Source organism: Hyaena hyaena, unplaced genomic scaffold (genome assembly GCF_003009895.1).
Source record: "Hyaena hyaena isolate Hyena2069 unplaced genomic scaffold, ASM300989v1 scaffold_107, whole genome shotgun sequence".
NCBI classification, from domain to species: Eukaryota; Metazoa; Chordata; class Mammalia; order Carnivora; family Hyaenidae; genus Hyaena; species Hyaena hyaena.
In genome coordinates this window covers 456,835-478,516 of record NW_024080739.1, presented here as the reverse complement: position 1 = coordinate 478,516, position 21,682 = coordinate 456,835, and the positions used below count along the sequence as shown (strand labels likewise).

Below are 21,682 nucleotides of genomic sequence, written 5' to 3'. Positions count from 1 at the left end.
GACCCTTCCCTGGCATTCACAATCCAGTAAGAAGTTAGGTAAATAGTACAGCAGATGTAGACAGTGGTATGAGAAAGAAGAGTGATAGATGGATCATTCCTTCCATGCTTTGATACTGTCAGTGCTTTGGCTTAGAAAATAATATCCCAAGCCCTAGGCTGAACACTGGGGTCTCAGAGTTCCCTCCAGGAGCATATATTTGAAATCTTTTGTCAGCTGTGGGTAAGATAATTTAGTCCATACTTTGAGGGCCTACTGGGGGCCACATACTTTTCACAGGAGGAACAGATGTAGCTAGGAGAATGGATGAGATCACTGAGGGAGAAATCAAGCTGGGTGAGCAAAGAACATACTCTTGGAGAACACCTGCTCTTTTCACTCAGGATTGGTTTTTGTCAATAGGGTATCCTGGTCAAACATAGGATTTCCCAGACTAATCTGGGTTTAATTTTTTTTTTTTTTTTTATCATTTATATGTCCTTGGGCAAGTCACTTTAACTCTCAAAAGTCGCAAATTTTCTCTCTGTAAAATGTTTTATTTTTATTTTTGAGAGAGAGAGCATGAGGAGGGGAGGGTCAGAGAGGGAGACACAGAATCTGAAGACAGGCTCCATATCTGTAAAATGATGAGACAAGTGGAGTTTGTCACATGGCAATGCCAGGATTCAGTTAGGAAAAACATGGAGAGTTTTGCATAGTGTCTGGTTTAGAGCAAATGCATGGTAAATAGTAACTATTATCACTGACTAGTCACCTGTTGGCAATAACTAGTTTCTCAGAATAAAAAACACCACTAGGAAATAGCAGACCTGCGATTCATAACTAGGTAATCTAACCCCAGGGCTAGTTGTGTTCAGGTCTAGCACTTGCTCTGGGCCATGCTCTGTTCCAGGCACATAGCTTTGAATAAATGCGGTCACTTTTAAATTTTTTCATGGGCTCCACTGATACTGCACACATAAAAACTGTATTATCCTTGAAAGACCCACACTGGGTTTTCGGCCAAGATGACACTCTCTTACTTGATTTTTTGGTTCAGATAATATCTTGGTCTAGGGTGTGAGAGAGTGTAGGCTTTACAGCCACGTGGGCATTGCGTGGGAGCGCGTAGGCCTGCGCCACTCCGACCGCCAGGTGGCGCCATTCCTTGTTGAGGCCGCAGAGTTTCACCGCCCACTCACCACTATCCCCCCCCACGTGGGTCCGAATGGTTAGGTCCGCCAGGCAGGTAGCTTGCTTCCGCGCCTTCCCTCCACCCCCTCCCTTCCCTCATTGGTAGGAGCTGCGGGTCCGGGCGGAAGTGGGGCAGGCGGGCGGGAGCGAGGCGTCGCCGTTGTATATTCATGAGGCGCGCGCAACCCGGCATACTAATGAGGTGGGGCGCGGCGGCGGGCTGAGGAGCAAGCTGCTGGGCGGCGGCGGCGGGTCGGGAGCTACCCGGCGGGAGCGGCGTAGGCGCGGGGTCATCTGCCAGCGCGAACCTGGACATGGAGCCGCTCGGCGGGAGCCAAGGTCCTGGCCGCGGGACCCGGGACAAGAAGAAGGGCCGGAGCCCGGATGAACTGCCTGCGGCGGGCGGCGACGGCGGCAAATCCAAGAAATTTGTGAGTGTCCCTCCCACCCGGTTCCTTCAGCCTAGCCCGGTAACCGCCCTCCGGTCCCCGGCGACCCCCGCAGCTGGCCCCAGCAGTGCACGCGGGTCTCTCGGGAGCCGCCCCCGCGCCTCCCTTCCTCCGTTTGCTGGGTAGTGGGCTCCACAGCCGGACATCCTACTCCTCCGGGACCTCGGGAATCCCCGGAGTCCCACCCGGCTCTTGCCCCGGCAGCCTGGGGGCTTCCTTCACCCCCTCAGCCCGCACGCTCTGCCCTCCGCCCCCATAGCCCCGCGAGTCTTAGCCCCATCTCTTCCTTCTCAGCCCCACTTCCTTTCTTCTTTCTCTGTTACCCGCACACGCCTTCCTATCTTGTCCTCTGTGTTTTACTGGGTCCATTTTTTATTACCCTCCCCCCCCCCTTTTTTTTTGGTATCCTCTTATTTGCTTCTCTTAAAGGTCACTTCCTTCTCAAGATTGATCCCTTTCACCTGCTAACTTTCCTCCCTCCTGGCCCCGGCTCTGGGCCCTCAGCCCGGTGTCACCTGATAATCCTTCCCCTCTGGAATGTTACCTGACTTGGGCTCTACCTTCCCTCCCCCTTGGACGTTTGTCCTTGTGATTGCAGGAATGGGTTCCTGCCCAGGTCCTATGGTCATTGGACGTGCCGTTAATTTACTTCCCAGTATTCCTCCGTCCGGAGAACCTGCCTCTTTGCCCTGTTGCTTAATCACTTTTAAGGGGGTTAGAACTTCTCTCATGATGATGTCCTTCTTGACTTAGGATGGTGAATAAAACCTTAGGAGGAAGTTTGGCTGCAAGTCCAAGAAGTTTCTGAGTAATTGAATTGCTTTTTATATGTTTCCCATGAAAACCATCTCAACTCTTCTGCCTCCTCCTGTGTGACAGGCTAGTGACATCCCTTTTCCTACCTGTACAAGAGTATAGTTGTCCTCAGGTGCCAGTGACTCCCAATCCGAGTTAGAAGGAATATTGATATTCATGTAACATTATCATATTTCATTACCTTTGCCCACACTAAATCTTTTTTACTCCTGTCTCCAGGGAGCTATTTGTTTGCCTTTTACTGTAAAAGCTTTGAAAGATATGAGGCACTATCCAAGAGAGGGAAATAGTCTTGGATCTTAAAAATCGTTTGCTAGTTGTAACTGTACTTATTTATTATCTAGTCTTTTCTTCCAGGTAATTATGCCCCCACCATGATATCTCTTCCTCCTAACCAAATGGATTCTGACTCTCTGCTCTTTCTCTTTTCTCTTATCCCCAACCTTGAGTATTCTGACCCAACTCCACAAATTTGAGAAGAAAACTTATAAAATGACGGAAACAGGAAGAAAATGTTGCTTTGGGATCTAGAGGATTGAGATGTGGAGAGTACTAAGCAGAATTAAAATAGTGACTCATCTCTTCCTACCTATTTCTAGCAAAGCAGGTGCTTCTGGACTGTCCTTTCCAGTGACTTATGGGCTGTCAGTAACTGCGTTTTGCTTTTGTTAAATCTGGTGAACATCTTTTTTTCCAGAAATGTCGAATTAATGGTAGTGAGGACCCTCCGCCTGTGATGATTAAAGAAACATTTCCTTATGTTTGTTTAGGGTAGGAACTGACCCTCTAGTTAGAGAGTTTTCCTTCTAAGAATTAAGTTCTAGGGCCAGTAATCCTTTTTTTAAATTATATTTATATCTGTTACTGTCGTTTTGCTTCTGTTTCCATGGGTGCTATTTGACCTTCCTCACCCAAATTCCAGCTATTCCTGCTGATATATAGTGAACTCTGTGGCTTGTAAATGTTTTTCAGGTCCTTAAATAGAATTTTATTTGTGCTTTTTTTTTTTTTAAATCTAATACTTAAGTGTTTCGCAGGTGAAGTGAAGTGGAGATACCTGAGGAAACTTAACGTTTTTCACCTGTGTTTTGGAATGTCCATGGAGTCTTGTGTATGCTGGGTTGACTTGGCTCCTAGTTTTTGGTATTTGCTTTATAGAGGGTGGAGCCAAACCAAGTTCTCTTTTTCTTTCCGAGGTGTTGGTGTTAACTCTTAAGCTGCTGAATTAAAAAAAAAAAAAAAAAAAAGTATAGCACAGGTTGTGAGAATTGCATTCAGAGCTAGGGGATTGGAAAGTTTCCAGAAAAATAGTGCTACTTAACCCCTTTCTTGCCGACTGTAAGCTACCTCAAGGCATCAGAATATTCTCTCCTTGTTCTTTTTATGAGAACTCTGTGGCAGTGAGAGACCAGGAGAGGCATTGCAATCCCCTTGTCTTTGCGTCTGTGTGTATGTGTGGGTGGATGGAGGGGGGGAAAGAGTGCGGGTGTGCTTTTGTTACCCATGGCTTAGGTTTTTGAACTACAAGCTAGAAGAGCTGTTTTGCCTGCTCCACCTTTGCGAGAGTGTGTGTCCTCGGGAATTCCATTAAGAATGTTGTTTTGAAAACTGCCCTGGTGTGGACTTAGAGTGCCTGGAAGTTATCTATTTGCATTTGAGGAGTTTCTCATCTCTTTAGCTGCTACATACCTTTCCAGGCTTAAGGTATGTACAGATCAACTGAATGGAAGGCAGAGCTCACATATTAGCAAAGATAGATTCTTACCTAACCCTGAGGCATCTTGGATGGAAAGCACATGGAGTCAAAGTTTAAAAAGTGGTTGGGAATCACCTTTTAAAAACATTTGGTTGATAGAGATGCTGATATTTGTGGCTGAAGCCGGGCTGCCTGGTATTCCCCCTTGATTTCTCAGGAGTCTTTCTCCTCCTGGGCCATAAGTATATGGCCATTCTCCAGCATTGTGGCAGTTCCTTCCAGAGGTCCTTAGGGTGAAGGAAAATAAAAATACAAAATGAACAGAACGTTTTCTGATTTTTCAACAGTGATGAATGTGGGTGTCAAATAAACTGCTGGCTGAAATCTGTGTAAAGGTAGCAATTACAACCAGGGTGTTGGAGCCTGCAGAGTATTCCTGCATTTTCTAAACTCCATATCTTACACAGTCAAGAAGTTGTTGCGTTCTAAGAAGGAATATTGCTTCCTGACTCATCCAAAGGCATAAGTTTGTAAAATATGAGTTTTACTTTGGGTTTAGAGAGAAGAGAAAATACATAATTTTTAAAATCTTATTTAATATTTGATGTCAGTGTATTGAATTTTCACCAAGCAACAGTTTCATGCCTTGTAAAAAGCAGAGTGATAGTGAAAGTATAAATGTTTGGTTGTAGACCCCTGTCTGTCCTGAAGGAGAGCAATCACAGGGAAAGGATGCCAGGCAGAATCTTAGTAAGGAAGGTAGAGAATGTGCAAGAAGTGGAGTTGATCGTGCAGATAGCTGCTTCTCTCCTCTTAAGACTGATCAAAAGGTTGCTGAAAACAGGGAGTTTACCTAGAGCTTTATACAAGTCATGTGACTTTTTTTTTTTTTAAGATGACAAACACCAGGATTACTTAGTTTGGAAAGAGAGAGAGGAGCCTACAGGAATGTTTTTGAAACGTTTGAGATGACAGAATGATACCTTAAAAATTGCTGCCCTTTTTCCTACCTTGTTTTTAAAGAGGTAGTCCTAGAATCCACTTGATCATGTTACATTTACTTTTTCCAAAGGAAATCCTCTCTCACAAGAGGTCAGACTGATGGACGGCCTCAGACTTAAAATCTCTGCCTTGGGAGAGTTGGTAAATGTTGGGATACTTTTATAAAAAGAGCTGAAAGTTTTATGACTTGAAAATTATATTTATTATAAAACTTAAGAAAATAGTATTGAGAAATGATTTAAGTTTGTTGATGGGCATATGCGTCAGAATAGACTAATTTTATTTCCTGTATGATAGAATAACCTTTTGCTATCCCATGGGGCTTTCTGTGTTATAAATAGATTGCCAAGTTATTCTTGGAGAGTATTATATTTTCAGTGAAATGTAATGGAGATTTACAAGATAAAGTTATACCACATTAAGATTTAGAAGAACAAGTTAAAATCATGTTTATCAATGAGAAATAGTGGAATTATGGAGAAAAGGTTTGTATGTTCAAATAGTGTGTTTTTCCCATTTTATGTCTCAGTTGAAATCATTCATGACTACAAAAAACATTTCTATTTGAAACAAGCTATGTATTCTATTGCTTCAGTGCTTTTCTTTATTGAGCTTCCTCTTCTCACTTTTGTTTGAAGGCCTTAGGAATTTACCTCTTGCTAATGAGCAAAGCAGCATTGGGTTTTGCGCCTAGTTAGGGTTAAGCAGACAAAGCCAAGCTTCCTCTCCCCTGCCCAGCTACTATCCTCCCCTCCCTCTTTGTTTTTATTCCCTATCTGCTTCTGTAGGGACAGGGCCCAGTCCCATGGGCATCCAGGCTTTTAATTAGGAGTGGTAAAATCTGTTGATATTAAAATTTCTTTACTGGTTTTTCTATGTTTTATTTATTTTTGAGAGAGAGAGAGAAAATGAGTGAGGGAGGGCCAGAGAAAGGGAGACACAGAATCCATGAAGCAGGCTCCAGGCTCCGAGTTGTCAGCACAGAGGCTGACACGGGGCTCAAACCCATGAACCACAAGATCATGACCTGAGCCGAAGTCGGTTAGGCGACCAACTGAGCCACCCAAGGCACCCGATACTAAAATTTCTTAAGCTTCAAAGCTAAAATTGAAAAAGAAAGAACGTTTAAACACTGGGAACATATTTTACCTTACTTTATACCTCTCTTTTTCCTTTTTCTCTCTTTTCTCTTTTTCTTCAAACATTTTATGAGAACGAAGGAACCCTTTTTAATAAAGTAAAACAATTACTGAAGGAAAAGAGAAGTATTAAGACCAGCTGTTTCATTGAATTTTTACCACCAATTACAGGATAACTGGGTGTATCATTGTTTCAGCTCTGAGGTTCTTCCATTCATTACTAAAGCTTGCTATGAATGGTTGCCTTAAATTTTTAGTGTTGGAAGGGATTTGAAATGTCATCAAGCCCAAACACCCACTCAGTGTAACAGTCTCTTCTTACATTTGAAGTTTGGAGACATCAGGGGGCTATGGGGTGGATGTTGGATAAATGAATGCAGAGAAGCAGAAATTTTGGATGCTACATTTCCTTTAGTAAATTTCAGGATCATGGAATAGCTAGAGTAGTAGAAAGATTGTATACGGGGAATGTATACACTAGAAGCTGTGTGACTGAGAGGGAAAAGATTGAAGAAACTGTGTTGCTTGGCTCTCTGACAATCGTTGTTCATTTTGTCTTATAAATATTTGCTTAAATTTCTTTCCTCTAAGAAGGGGGATGGAACAGATAAGGGGACACAAAGGAGAATAAGTATAATGGAACTGAATTAAGAGAAACACATGGCATTCTTATGTGGAAGGATTCTTATATGGAAGATGGGAAATTCCATCCTTGGTGGTGAAGTGGTCCTTAGGTGGTAGGGACTTTGACTTTTTAAGGTAACATGTAGAGGTAGAATTGATGGTGTTCTGGATTATTTTTCTGGATTTTTGATGCTGTGATTTATCCCGTTTTAGAATTACTGTTGTGTGAAAGCATAGAATTTGCATTTTCTTTTAAGATTTAACATGCTTTAAGGATCCAACAGAGGATAATTTATAAACTGGCTTTGATCCTGCAGGTCACAGAAAACCAAAGGGTATATGTTGGTATTGGGCTTACATCTCAGAAAAATCTGCCATATATATATTTTTTTTTTTTTTTTTTTTGAGGGGAGGTAGGAACAGAGGATCCAGACCTGGCTCCATGCTAACAGCAGAGAGCCCAATGGGGGGGGGGGGCCCACCTCAGGAACCGTGAGATCATGACCTGAGGTGTTTGAATGCTTAACTAGCTGACCCACCCTGGCACCCCTATGTTTAACTTTTTAAAAAGGTACCAAACTGTTTTCCAAAGTGACTGTGCCATTTTACGTCCCCACAAGCAGTATAGGAGTTCTGGTTCCTTGGTAACATTAGTATGATCAGTCTTAAGTTTTAGCCATTCTAGCAGGTATGTGATGATGTTTCAGTGTGGCTTTAATTTACATTTGTGTAATGATGTTGAGCATCTTTTCAAATACTTATTTGCTCTTTGTGTATCTTCATTGAAGTGTCAGTTCAAATTTTTTTGCCCATTAAAGGTTTATTTATTTATTTTTTTCCTATTAAATTTTTTTTAATGTTTATTTTAGAGAGAGAGTACAAGTGGGGAGGTACAGAGAGATAGAGGATTGGAATTGGGATCCCTGCGTATAGTAGCGTGCCAGATGTCAGCTCGAACCCACAAACCCTGAGATCATGACCTGAGCCAAAGTCGGATGCACAACTGACTGAGCCACCCAGCTGGCCCTGAGAGTTTTTTCTTTTGGTCTAAATGCAAGTCATTTGTTAGATAAGTTTTTCGCAGATACAGTCTTTCTCCTATGATTTGCCTTTTCATTTTTTTTTTAACACTGTAGAATGAAGAACAAAAGTATTTAATTTTGAAGTCCAGTTTTTTTAACTTTTTGCTTTTTATGTCATATTTCAAAAATCTGTGCTAAAATCACAGCTCCTAAGATCTTATGTTTTCTTTTAAAAATTTTATAGATGCAGCTCTTAAGTTTTCTTTTCCATTGTGCATATGTGAATTATAGCCAACTCAGGCTCTTTGGGGGCTTAAATTTTCACTTGTAAGCACAGACAGAACCTTTGAAATTCCATTTATCTGGTAGTCATTTTCATCTTAATATGTGGTGGTAGAAAGCTTTTGTTGTCCTTTACGTGTTGTGCTACAGGTTGTATAGTGCCATTCTTCCTATCTAAAAATATTCATGAATGTTTAGCCTCTTTTTTTAAGGTTTTATCATTTAAGTAATCTTTACACCCAACGTGGGGCTCAAACTCCCGACCCCAGGATCAAGAGTCACATGCTCTTCAAACTGAGCCAGCCACGTGATAGATCAGAAGATTAATTCATTCCAGACTGGAAGGACAAGGAGTAATAGTAACAACAACAGTAGCAGTAGTAATAACATTTGTTTGTTGCATACGTATACAGCGCTAGCACTGTGCTAAAGAGCTTCTGATTCATTATCTCATTAATCTCTAACTCAATCTTATAGAGTAGATACTGTTGTTCTAATTTTATAGATCATTAAACTGAGACTCAGATTAAGAAACCTGCTTTAGGGGCGCCTGGGTGACTCAGTCACTTGAGCGTCCGACTTTGGCTCAGGTCATGATCTCACGGTTCGTGGGTTCGAGCCCCACATCAGGCTCTGTGCTGACTGCCAGCTCAGAGCCTGGAGCCTGTTTCGGATTCTGTGTCTCCCTCTCTCTCTGACCCTCCCCTGCTCACACTGTCTCTCTCTCTCGGAAATAAATAAAAAACATTTTAAAAAATTAAAAAAAAAAAAAAAGAAACCTGCTTTAGCTCGTAGAACTAGGATTCAAACTGAGGTCTAGCTTATTAAAAAAAAAAATCCTATTTACCACTTTGTACTGACATTTTACAAGTGTCCAGTTTTTGCACCTGTAGTATAAAAGAGTATTAACTGCTAGGAATTTCATAGAAAATTTTGGTGGCATCTCTTTAGTCATTTGATGACTAATCTATTAAAACTGGGCCCTCCTCCAGTTGATTTGGTGGGAAAGAAGTATTGGGTCTAGATGGACAAAGTGCAGTGACTAAATGGCTAACTGCTTTTTGCATTTAGTAATTTAAACTTTGAAATCATTGCAAAAATTATAATTAAACCTTTCTTAGACATGAAGAAGTAGCAGTTTCAGTGTTATCAGAACCAATCTTTCCTCTTGCTCATGAGGTACTAACAACTTGTCAGTTGTTATTTTTAAAGACCAGCTTCTGTGTAAATGAAATAGCTCTATCAGCATCAGCCATCAGTTTTTTGAGTTGTTTAAATAAAAGCAGCAAGTAGTGGTGACAAATGGAAAGGAGGAAGCTGTTGCTAGCCTACTTCCAGTAGTTATTTTTTCTATATTTTAGAATTGGCATATGGTATTCTTAAAATCCTCTCTTTGTGCCCCTGAAACTTGACTGTAAAAATTTTAAATGGTTAGTATCTCCAGGGTCTTTTCTGAGTCTGGGGCCTGCTCAGAAATGTTTGTTCCTTAGACCTGGCAGTTATTTACCTGTGGTTAATAATTAAGACCTTGCCACCAAGATCCAGGTACCCGGAACTAGGATTTTCTGAATGACTGGTGGCAAAGAGTAGAGAATAGAGTTTCTCTTGTTTCTTTGAATCCACATGGATCTACTCTGGATCCAAAAGGCTAAAGATCAACAAGTCATGTGGTTGCCCTAGCAGGTTCAGTCCTTGCTTTTTAAAAGATTGTAATCTTAGTCATGTTAATAGGTGAATGGGTAGGAAAAGCTCAGAGGCTATGAACATGAGAATTTAAAAGCTTTAGGATTTCAGGGGTGCCTAGGTGGCTCATTTGGTTAATCATCTGACTCTTGGTTTTGACTTGGGTCATGATCTCACAGTTCTTTGGTTTGAGCCTCATACGGGGCTCTGTGCTGGCAGTGTGGACCCTGCTTGGGATTCATTCATTCATTCTCTTTCTCTCTCCCCCTCTCCCCCCATCTTCCCTTCTCTCTCTTGCTCTCTCCCTCTCAAAATAAATAAATAAACATTAAAATAAAAAAAAAGCTGTAGGATTTCAGAGAAGTGAAGGAATTGAGCGGAAAGATGACTGGACTAAGTAGAAGACGAGGATTTCAGAATCTTAGAATGCTGGAGGTTAAAAGGATGCTGAAAATTATTTCCTTCAAATCCTTTATCTTATGCATTAAGAAGCATGGACCTAGAAAAGTGATCTCTCCACATTATAGCTAGACCTAGAACTAGATCCCTTATCTCCCACTCCCATTGAAGTATTCTTTCCAAATATTCCTGTTTAGTCTGACTTTGCTCCAGTTAACCCTGTGAACTCTGGGCAAGTTATTCCACTTTTCTTAGTCTTTTCTTGTAATTTAGAGAGTTAGCCTGAAAGATTTCAGATGTCTCTATGTATGTCCCAAATTCTGTAAATGGTCTAGAATAGAATTGCTGATAGTGTTTGCTAACTTCATAAAAGATGGGGGGATATGACAGGCCTTGGAAGGAAATAAAAGGGTTGGTAGAGAAGAAGGGAGGGCCTTTCATGGTGTGGGGAGCAGTATGAACAGAGGCTCAAAGACATGAGTATGTGTCTGTGGTAAAGAAAAATGGCCCAGTTATAACAGTCAAGAGGATTTATATGGGGCATAAATCATTTAAGAAAGGTAAAATCACGGGCGCCTGGATGGCTCACTGGGTGTCCAACTTCAGCTCAAGTCATGATCTCACGGTTCGTGGGTTCGAACCCCGTGTCGGGCTCTGTGCTGACACACACAGCCTGGAGCCTGTTTCAGATTCTGTGTCTCCCTCTCTCTCTGACCCTCCCCTGCTCACGACGCTCTCTCTCCCTGTCTCTCAGAAATAAATAAAAACATTAAAAAACATTTTTTTAAAAAGAAAGGCAAAGTCACTTCATACAGTTTATTTTATTCTTTTTAAGGGCTTTTAGGTTCTCCTTCTGTAGAAACCTGCAGGAGGCAGGACTGAAAATGCAGTTTTGGGCCATGAATGTGTTATGGTGACAGTAAATCAGCATATCCAAGAACATGAATAGATAAGTGTTAAGGTTCCAGCAAATCATTTCTGCTACCTAAGGTAGATGGAATTTAGATAGTTAAGTTTGATTTACAATCCTTATCAACTCTAACACACCCATTTTTTCAGACTTTTGGAGATAAATCTAGATTTAAAACATGATTTCAGCTGGATCTCAAAGCTATATAGCCAAATCATGGACTCAGGTGGGAAATGCCTTTGTGGGAACAACCAGAACTTGTCTTTGGACCCTATTATTTCTTCTTAAAAGTTCCCTAGTGCAGGGACGCCTGGGTGGCTCAGTATGTTAAGTGTCTGATTCTTGACTTAGGATTCTGTTTCCTCTCTCTACCCCTCCCCCACTCATGTGTGTGTGCTCTCTCAAAAATAAACAAAAAAAAAGTTTCCTAGTCCAGTATGGGTTTTGATTCCATGCTGATTTGAAGTGTTCTTTAGTCTTTTGTAAGTGAAAAAATGTATGTTATTAAAATATTAAATATATACTTCTATATAATATAAAATATTAAATTACATATTAAAATACATGGAGGGAAGGATCCCTCCCTCTATATGTTGGGGGATCTTCCCATCTTGCTTGTGAGGTGCTTAAGCCCTTAGGTATTTTGCTCACATTAGTAGTATCCTTTTGCAATTTTAATTTTAATGTTAGTCTTGGGAATCTTGGGATGATTTTCAAGGTTCTTGGTTTCGATGGTCCATTGTAGGAGATTGACAGTTTCAGAAACCTTAGTCCTGTCTCCCCAAGGTAATTGACACAGAGAGAGGGACTAATGTAACTAAGAACTCTGTTGAGGAAAGTTTATTAGTATTCTTTAGAGATACAGTATCTTCAAGTTTTGTTTTGTGTTTGATGAAGGAACATATCTACAGGATTAAAAATCTCTGCATTATTTTACATACTTGAGGGCTGCCAACTTGTATCATTATGAATGGGAGTAGTATTTGGCATGGTGCTATAGGGATTGTTAACATAACATTTAAAGCAAATAAGTGGTAAGTCCCTATATTTTAATCTCTTAGTGTCATAGTCTTTCAGGGCTATAGAAAGGTTTACATAGAATATTAAATAAAGACAAAGATGACTCTTCAAGTCCTCAGAAAAGTGGTAGTGACCTTTTTTTCTTTCTTACACTCTTATACTCCTACATAGGTCTCCCTCAATTTCTTCATTTGGCCATAGAAGCAAAGTAAATTGAGACTGTTCTAAAATGATTCCATCATATTTGCATGGGACCTCCAGAGATATTTTTAGTTTTGTTAGTTTTAGTGAAAGATGTTTGTCGGGCTCTCTAGGCATAAAGGCCTCTAGTGATTTCTTGATTCTTGTATTTTAGAAAGATGGGAGTTGGCCTTTGTTGGCAACTCTTTGCATCCGCCAGGGCTTGTTCGTTACTTACTTCTAGGCCTATGGGTGACGTCTGTTTCCTGTGATTGAAACCACAAGAAGAAGTGGTGAGAAGCCACTGTAGGATATGTACTATCAGGCAAGCAGCAGGCATGGAGCTGCTCTCAAAAAGAGCAGTAGTAACTAAGCACAGCCTTTAAGGGCATCTCAAGAGACCCTAGAAATGTTCTGACCCAGCTTCCTCATCTTAACATGACGAGGCCACTGAGTTCTGGAGGTACTAATTTGCTCAAGGTTATGTAATTAGGTGAGCTAGCTTTTAGACTATTCATTATTCTTTCTCACATTGCTTTGCCATCCCTGATTTTTCTTCTTTTTTTTTTAATGTTTATTTTTGAGAGAGAGAGAGAGTGAGTGGGGAGGTGCAGAGAGAAGGGGGACAGAGGACCCCAAATGGGCTCTGCGCTGACAGCAGAGAGCCTGATGTGGGGCTTGAACTCTCAAACTGTGAGATCATGACCTGAGCTGAAGTTCTATGCTTAACCGGCTGAGCCACCCTGGTGCCCGTCATCCCTAACTTTTCTAATTGTATCCTGCTGGAGTGTTTCTTTAAGCAGAGTGCGACTGGAGGAGAGCAAATACTGGTGGGCATTTTCTATATGGGAATTGGATGATATTGCTTTGCTTTTAGGTGCTGTGCTATGATTGTTTTTATGCTTTATTTTAAAAAATAAATGTTTTCAAAATAACAGTATCTAAACCCCAAATTTCTACTTTTCATTTTTATTTTCCTTAGTATTTTAATATTCTATTTATTGTGTCTGTGCACAGATGCTTTTACCAAGTTGCAGTTATAGTTGACAAAGGTTTTTTGCTTTTAAAACAATGTATCCTAAACATTTTCTATAAAGACTTTCAGAGTAATCTTTGAAAAGTGTTACTTTCATTTGAAATGGAAATGTATTTTTTATTATAAAAGTGAAACATACGTTTCTAAGAAAATACAAATATGTATAAAAATAAAGTAAAACAATCCTCTACCTTGTTTTTCAGAAATTATGGTTATTTTTAAGTAGATGGAACCAAAAAGAAAAATAGGTGATACACGGAAGTCTCTTTGTAGCCTAAGTACTTTGGCCTGAAATTCTGTATGTGTTTGTGTTAGAACATAGTTCCACACAAGCACAATCGCTTCAAGTATCAGAAGTACCCTCTTTTAACTTTTGCTTATATTTCTGGTAATAGAGGAGTAATGAGATTTCACCTCCTGCTCTCCTGCCCCCCTCCTCTGCAAGGTTTTCTCAAAATCAGTTCTTATCCTAGATTGGTAGAGGCCCAGAAAATATTTACTGTGGTTTCATAAGACCAAGTCTGGCTTTTTGAGTGGTAGTGTAATTTTTGGATCGGGTAAGCTATTATCAGTAGGCTATGATTGTTTCTGGGTATTTAGGAATGACGTGATGACAGAAAAAAAGGTGTAACCATCATTTAGAAATGAAGGACTTGAGAATAGGATTTAAAATAAGGTGGCTTCCTTCTTGGTGCCTGTATGTAGAAGTAATATCAGCTGAAGGAACTTCCTGTCAGCCAGGCCTTGGGTGTGTCACACATGTGCTCACCCTTGAGGAAGAGTAGATGTCCTGCTACTCACATCACAACATGGGAGGAGAAGACAGTTGCTACGGAGATTGGGAAACAGCATTCCTGAGTCACTGACTGTTTCCAAATGAATGGACAACACCCCCCTTTTAAAGGAGCAATTACAATCAAGGCTCAGACAGTAAAGAGAGAGGGCCAATAAGAAAGTGAAGAACGGGCGCCTGTGTGGCTCAGTTGGTTAAGCATCTGACTTTGGCTCGGGTCATGATCTCACGGTTTGTGGGTTCGAGCCGTGCGTCGGGCTCTGTGCTGACAGCTAGCTCAAAGCTGGAACCTGTTACGGATTCTGTATCTCCCTCTCTTTCTGACTCTCCCCTGCTCATAGTCTCTCTCTCTCTCTCTCTCTCTCTCTCTCTCTCTCAGAAATAAATAAAACTTTAAAAAAATTTAAAAAAAAGTGAAGAACAAGTATCCGTATTTGGAACTGAACAAATGTGTTGAAATTTTGGAAAAATAGGTTAACATTATTGTTTTCTATACAGGTTTCCCCCACTGTTTGAAAGTAGAGTGTTCGTATGAAAACTTTCATAAGCCAAAACGGCATAAAGGAAAGAAGCACTTAGCATCAATTTATATGGAAGATTTTTTGAGCATTCCTTAAAATAACCTCTCTTAGGCTTTTCTGATACCTCAGGTCACATTTGCTAACGGATGCAGAAAACAAATGGAGATGAAACATGGATGTTTATAGACATTGTTCAAAGCGCTGGTGGCCTGATGCTGAGATGCTGAGTGTGGTCGTGCTCAGGGTGCCCTGCCTCTTACAATTCTCGCTGCAAAACAAACGCTGAATGCTATTTTTGCTTTTTGCCTTTTTCGGTAAAAGTGAAAATCTCTTTTGGATTTATTTTGGTTAGCGAAAACAGGTACTAATGTAGGTCTTTCATAAAAGAGAAGTGGCCTAACGTGAATTTTTGAAAAGTGGGGGATACCTGTGTGTTCAAAAGTTTTATCAGAACCTTAGGATGTTTGAAAGGGAAGTTTTGCTTACTGATACCTCACCAGATGGTAGACTATATGTGCACTTCCTTCCTGACAGCAAAAGAGGTGGTCATGTCTGCCGCATCTTGTTATACTTGGTGGGATACTAAGACCTCCAGAATCTTAGTACTTTCTCTATTGGCAGCTCTTTTCCCGACCCATGTGTGCTTCACAGTGCACGGGCTGGCAGTGTTTGGATGGGTTTGTAGGAGGAATGCTATGTTCCCAGCCTGGTTCCCACCTGTCTCCTGAGCTGGAATAGTGAAACCTGAGTGGACTTGACTTCTTTTCTCCAGGCTATCAGCTATCCAGGATGTAGGCTATGCCAGTCCCAGGCTTCAAAATGAGCTAAGCAGTAGGCAAAATGTTGCTTTCTCCTTTTCCCCAAGAGGCTTGCCTTCTTGAACTAACAAGAGGACTATTAGATTGCATTTTCAACCTGTCAGAGGACTGAATTCTAATGTTATAGTTTTTCCCTCATTTTAATCACAGTTGGGTGAAAGCAGACTCTCTCCAACTGATTGAGACAGTTGTGGGGATACTGAGTTGGTTGCTTTGCATTCATAAGTAAATTGTTTCAAATTTATAACTAAATTATTGAAACTGGGAATGATTAGTTATCCAGTGCTCTTTATAGGACATCTCTAACTTGTACTTGACAAGTGCTACTGCCTGGAATCTTTCAGGGCTCCCTGGGTGGTATCACTAAAAAGATACTGCTTCTGGAAGACGGGTAGATGGAAAGAACTGTCGAAATTAAGAATACAAGATCTTGGTCTCTCCCTACTGTGTTCCTTTTGTTTCTTGTATGAATTCTAACAAGTTACCCTTTCAATTCTGAGTTTTACCTGTGGGCTGCCGAGCAGAATGAAACTAACTGGATGAGCTGCTAAAGTGTTCGTCCTTGAGCAGTTTTTCCTTAGTGATCAGAGAGAAAGAAATTTGAGTGAGCCATCTCCATTTTTGGGGACTGCCAGATAATCTTGAGGTTTTTTTCCCCTTAAACCTATTTAACTTAAGAATGTTAAAGGGGCTCCTGAGTGACTCAGTCGGTTGAGCATCCGACTTCAGCTCAGTTCATGATCTCACGGTTTGTGGGTTCAAGCCCTACATCAGGCTCTGTGCTGAATGCTTGCTCAGAGCCTGGAGTCTGTTTCAGATCTGTGTCTCCTTCTCTCTCTGCCCCTCCCCTGCTCACGCTCTGTCTTACTCTGTCTCTCAACAATAAGTGTAAAATAAATAAATAAAAAGAATGCTAACTTAGCTTTATAGTTGATGTTTTCCAATTCCTGGTCCTTTTTGTGCTTTGTTATTAGTCTTCTTTTTCTCAAAGCTACCCTTTTTTTCCTTTCTTTTCTTTTTTGAAGTGGGTGCTCCAGTTCTACACAACTCCTGTTGAAGCTTTTGGCACCAATTAATAGTGATGTCAGACTCTAGAGAGTGTTTCTATGTACATGGTAGATGAGATACTTAATTCAGTGTCATCCTTGAACCATTCCTTGAAAATGTAAGCGAAAGTTCTTCTCTACGTTTGAAGATAATACCCATTATTTCTTTCTCTCTAGTTCTGATAGACTTCTGTAGGAGGAGTAAGAATTGGGGAAGGGAAACTCAAAAGTTTGATTTGTTCTATCCTCGTATCTTATTTAACTTTGCAAAACAAATTGCTTTCCATCCATTTTATGTCTTATTCTTCATACCATTCCTATGAGACGACACAGTCCTAAGGATAAGACTGAAACTGATAGATAACAAGAAAAAGCTTACCCTGCCTTTACTGTCTGTAGTGGAAATGTGGCAAATTTTGTGGCCAAGCTGGAAGGGTTTTCAATGGTAATTGAATTCACATGCACCTTATAACCTTCTGTTGCTTAAAGAACTATCCTAAGGAACTGGATGTCATTAAGCCATACTCAGGCTCTGTATGATTCTGAATGACAGATACCTTTACCTGATCCTTCCTGGGTAGGTAGATGAGGATTTAGAAGAAAATTCTTGTTGGCTGTAGTGACACTTCCCATTTTACCTATAGGGAGCCTGTGTCTTAGGGCTTATTGCTTTTCAAAGGAGGTGGAAGACTCCCTAGGTGACATGTATCCCATAATTGGGTATTTTCCACAAGGACAACTCAAAATGTGTCACGTGTCATGTGTCAGTCAGCGTCCCTGTTCTCATTTACAGGGAAAAACGTTGCTCTTGAAGGTGTGGTCTCATAGTTTACTGAGCTGTCTATAACAATCACAGACTTTGACTTGAACTATTTCCTCAGTTTGCCCAGTTTGAATAAAGGAATTAATGAATGAATACACTGTGGTTAGGATGATGCTCTTAAGCCCATAGTGCTGCTAATTTTCTTTTTTTTTTTTTTTAATTTTTTAATGTTTTATTTATTTTTGAGACAGAGGTATAGACAGCGTGAGCAGGGGAGGGTCAGAGAGAGAGGGAGACACAGAATCTGAAACAGTCTCCAGGCTCTGAACTAGATGTCAGCAGAGAGCCAGATGCGGGGCTCGAACCCATGAACCATGATATCATGACTTGAGCTGAAGCCAGATGCTTAACTGACTGAGCCACCCAGGTGCCCAGTGCTGCCAATTTTTATTTTATTTTTATTTTTTTTAATTTTTTTTTCCAAATAGTTTATTGTCAAATTAGTTTCCACAGCTGCCAATTTTTTTTTTTTAAATGTTTTATTTATTTCTAGGTGTGTTATAGACAGCGTGAGCAGGGGAGGGTCAGAGAGAGAGGGAGACACAGATTCTGAAACAGTCTCCAGGCTCTGATCTTGTTGTCAGCATAGAGCCTGATGCGGGGCTCGAACCCACGAACCGCGAGATCATGACCTAAGCGAAAGTCGGACGCTTAACCGACTAAGCCACCCAGGCGCCCCAATTTTTAAAACATTTATTAAATACTGGGCATATCAGATGAACAAGACGTGGGTTCCTGCCCCCAAGCAACTTAAAATCTGTGGACAGTATGGTCCTCAGAAACAGTTAAACAATCTGATTGAAAATATTAAGAGCCTGGCCTTGGTAAGTCCTTTAGTTCCTTTTGTGAAATGACGGACTGTGGTTAAGTGTATAGTTCATGGATGAGAAATAGCTTTTTCCTTGTGTTGTTGGAGCACAGTGTCAACTAGTCCAGTCTTCGGGTATGTATTTTAAAGCAAGTCTTTCTGTAGTAATAACAGCATAATTGCCTTAACAGAATGATCTGTCATCACTCCATTTTATATCTCATAGTTCCCAAGTTAGCCAAAGTTCTAGATAAATTGTAAATTTTGTCAGTTTGTTTAATGCGTTAGTTTAGTTTCCTTCTCCATAAGAAACTCAGCAGTTTAAAGTAAAACCCACTTATTAGCTCACAGTTCCCTTGGTCAGAAGTCCAGCATGAATAGTGTGGCTGCATTCTCATAATATCAGAGGGCTGAAGTCAAAGTGTGTCGGCTGGGCCAGTTCTCATCTGTAATCACTGGGGAGAAAATCTGCTTCTAAACTCATTCAGGTGTTGACCAAATTGAGTTTCTTGGAGTTGTAGAGCTGAGGTCCCTCTTTCTTTGTTGGTTTTCAGGTACTAGAAGCTGCATGTAGTCCTTTGTCCCCCTTCATGCTCAAGCTAGAAATGACACTTTGAATCCTTGTGTCTCTAACATCTCACTTCACATTTAAAGGGCACGTATGATTGGGTCTGGCTGTGCAGATTATTTCCCTTTCTTACTAGTCATTTGTGCTGTATAATATAACCTTGACACAATACAGTCCTCATGATCATTATAAAGGGTGCATATGTCAGGTTAGGAATCTTGGGACATCCTAGAAGCTTATCACTCTAAACATTTCCCTTAGACTAAACTAGCCCCTGAGCAAGGGTGGATGTCAGAAGAGGGAGAGGTATGAATTGAGTGTACTGACGCAGTAGTGAATTGCTTTGTGATAATAGGTATTATAAGAAAATAATACCTGGGATTATTCTGAGCGATCCTGGGCCTCTGAGAGTCTTGACACTGTGTGGGCCAAAGGGCATTCAACTGTAGTGTTCTGGTGGTAGGCATTTAGCCAAGTTGTCTGGTATTAGTTAGCTTGAACAAAATTTAAAAAAATTTTTTTTAATTTTATTTATTTTAATGTTTTATTTCTGAGAGAGAGAGAGAGAGAGAGACAGCATGAGCAGGGGAGGGTCAGCGAGAAAGGGAGACACAGAATCTGAAGACAGGCTCCAGGCTCTGAGCTAGCTGCCAGCACAGAGCCTGACGCAGGGCTCAAACCCACGAACCGTGAGATCATGACCTGAGCTAAACTCAGATGCTCAGCCGACTTAGACACCCAGGCGCACCCCTCCCCCAATTTTTTTTTTTTTAAAGTGGAGGGAGAGTTGTGGAGGAATGGGAAAAATGAGTAAAGGAGATTACAAATTTGCAGTTCTAAAATAACTCGTAGGGATAAAAAGTACAGCGTAGGGAATATAGTAATACTATACTACTTTGGTGAGCATTTCATGATGTATATAATTGTTGAGTCACTGTGTTGTACATCTAAAACTAATACTGTATGTCATCTATACTTCAGTTACAGTTTGTTTTTTTTAATTAAATAAGTTAGCCTGAACAAAGCATGTAGAACATACTGAGGTACATGCTTGCAATTGTAGGTTTGTATTTACCTGTACGCGAGCCACATGATTCATGGGATTAACATCGTGATAAACTGTTCTTGTGAAGCACCATGGTAGGAATGGGAAACACTTACTGCTATGTAATGTACTCTGTTCAAAGTAAAGTTTAATCATATTCTTTCATTAGATCTCTGCTGACCTCTGTGCTGCTAAGACACTACCTAATTACTTTTTGTTTGGCTACATGAACATCTTGTGCCAAGAGACCATCCTGAATTGTTTGAGAATTGTATGCCCTTTTTCTGATGAGTGAACTCGAAAAGTTAAAGATTCAGGAAATTGGATAGAGGTCAGTCTCTTGAATGCTTTTTTTTTTTTATATCCTTGAGTTTAAAAAATTGCCAGTTTTGTTGCTAGGCAAACAAACAGAGGGAAACTCTAAAAGACTGCAATGTTGAGTTCTGTCTACCTGCTTTTTAAAAACTGAAGTGTTAATAGATATAACTACCATAACAATAAATCCAGTATGGAAAAGAAGTTTTTATAGTTCATTTGCATTTATTATAATAATTGATCAGGGTATGTTTCATACTCATTAAGTCATTTAATTAGTTTGGCCTCATATGGCATATTGGCATCTTTGGACTTTTTTGGTTAATCATAGAAACCAAACTGTAAAGTGTCTAGGAAGCTTCTTGTTTCCTGTAGATGATAACCAAAAGATTTATCTTACCACATATTGCATTAGGATGTGGTGAGTGAATCAGAGCCTTGAATTATTCTCTGGAAGGGGTAGTGAGGGGACAGCTTTTCATTTCGGTACCCAATCAAATGTATTTATTTTTTAAGTATATTTATTTTTGATGCTATTGCTTTTGATGTGGTACACCTCTGAGCAACTGTATTGGTTTAATTAAGATTTGATAACACCAAGTATCTTTTAGAGAAGTGAAGGTCATTTTAATAAATGCAATTTTGTTGAGTTCTTTTTGGGTACCACCTAATGACCTTTAGAAATTTATTTACTCATCTAATTCTGTTGAATAAGTTTCTGTGCAATATTTTTTTTTTTTACTCCATTTAATTTTACTTATTTATTAAAGTAATCTCTGGACTCAACTTTGGGCTTAAACTCACAACCCCAAGATCAAGAGTCACATGCTTTAATGATTGAGCCAGCCAGACACCCCTTTTTTTATTACTTTTTTTTTTTTTAATATTTTTCATGTTTATTTATTTTAAGACAGAGAGACAGAGTGCTAGGAGCAGAGAGAGAGGAAGACCCAGAATCCAAAGCACACCCCAGGCTGACAGCACAGAGCCCTATTCAGGGCTCAAACTCATGATGAACTGTGAGATCATGACTTAAGTGGGAGTCAGATGCCCCACTGACTAAGCCATGCAGCTGCCCCTTACTTCTTTTTAAAATAAAACGTTTTTTTTTAAAAATTTTTTTTTTTAATGTTTTTTATTTCTGACAGAGAGACAGTGTGAGCAGGGAAGGGTCAGAGAGGGAGATAGAGAATCTGAAGCAGTCTCCAGGCTCTGAGCTGGCTGTCAGCACAGAGCCTGACACGGGGCTCGGGCACCTGGGTGGCTCAGTCGGTTAAGTGTCCATCCGACTTCGGCTCAGGTCATGATCTCACAGTTCGTTCGTGGGTTCAAGCCCTTTGTTGAGTTTCTTGCTGACAGCTCAGAGCCTGGAGCCTGCTTCAGATTCTGTGTCTCCCTCACTCTCTGACCCTGCCCGGCTCACGCTGTCTGTCTGTCTGTCTCTCTCGCTCTCTCTCAGAAATGAAACATTAAAAAATTAAAAATACAATGTTTTATGCTGTTAATCAACAACA

At 40.4% G+C, this 21,682-nt stretch overlaps 1 protein-coding gene across 2 annotated transcripts in view; it reads left to right on the top strand.

Moving 5' to 3' along the window:
• Positions 1 to 1,393: 1,393 nt before the first annotated feature.
• The window catches only part of DIAPH1 (diaphanous related formin 1), a 99,368-nt gene continuing 79,079 nt past the window's right edge, over positions 1,394 to 21,682 (top strand). For both annotated transcript variants that reach the window (XM_039236214.1, XM_039236213.1), the window contains exon 1: positions 1,394 to 1,604. In XM_039236214.1, the coding sequence (XP_039092145.1) occupies positions 1,488 to 1,604 (117 nt within the window). In that variant the 5' untranslated portion in view covers positions 1,394 to 1,487. The remainder of the gene's footprint in view (positions 1,605 to 21,682) is intronic.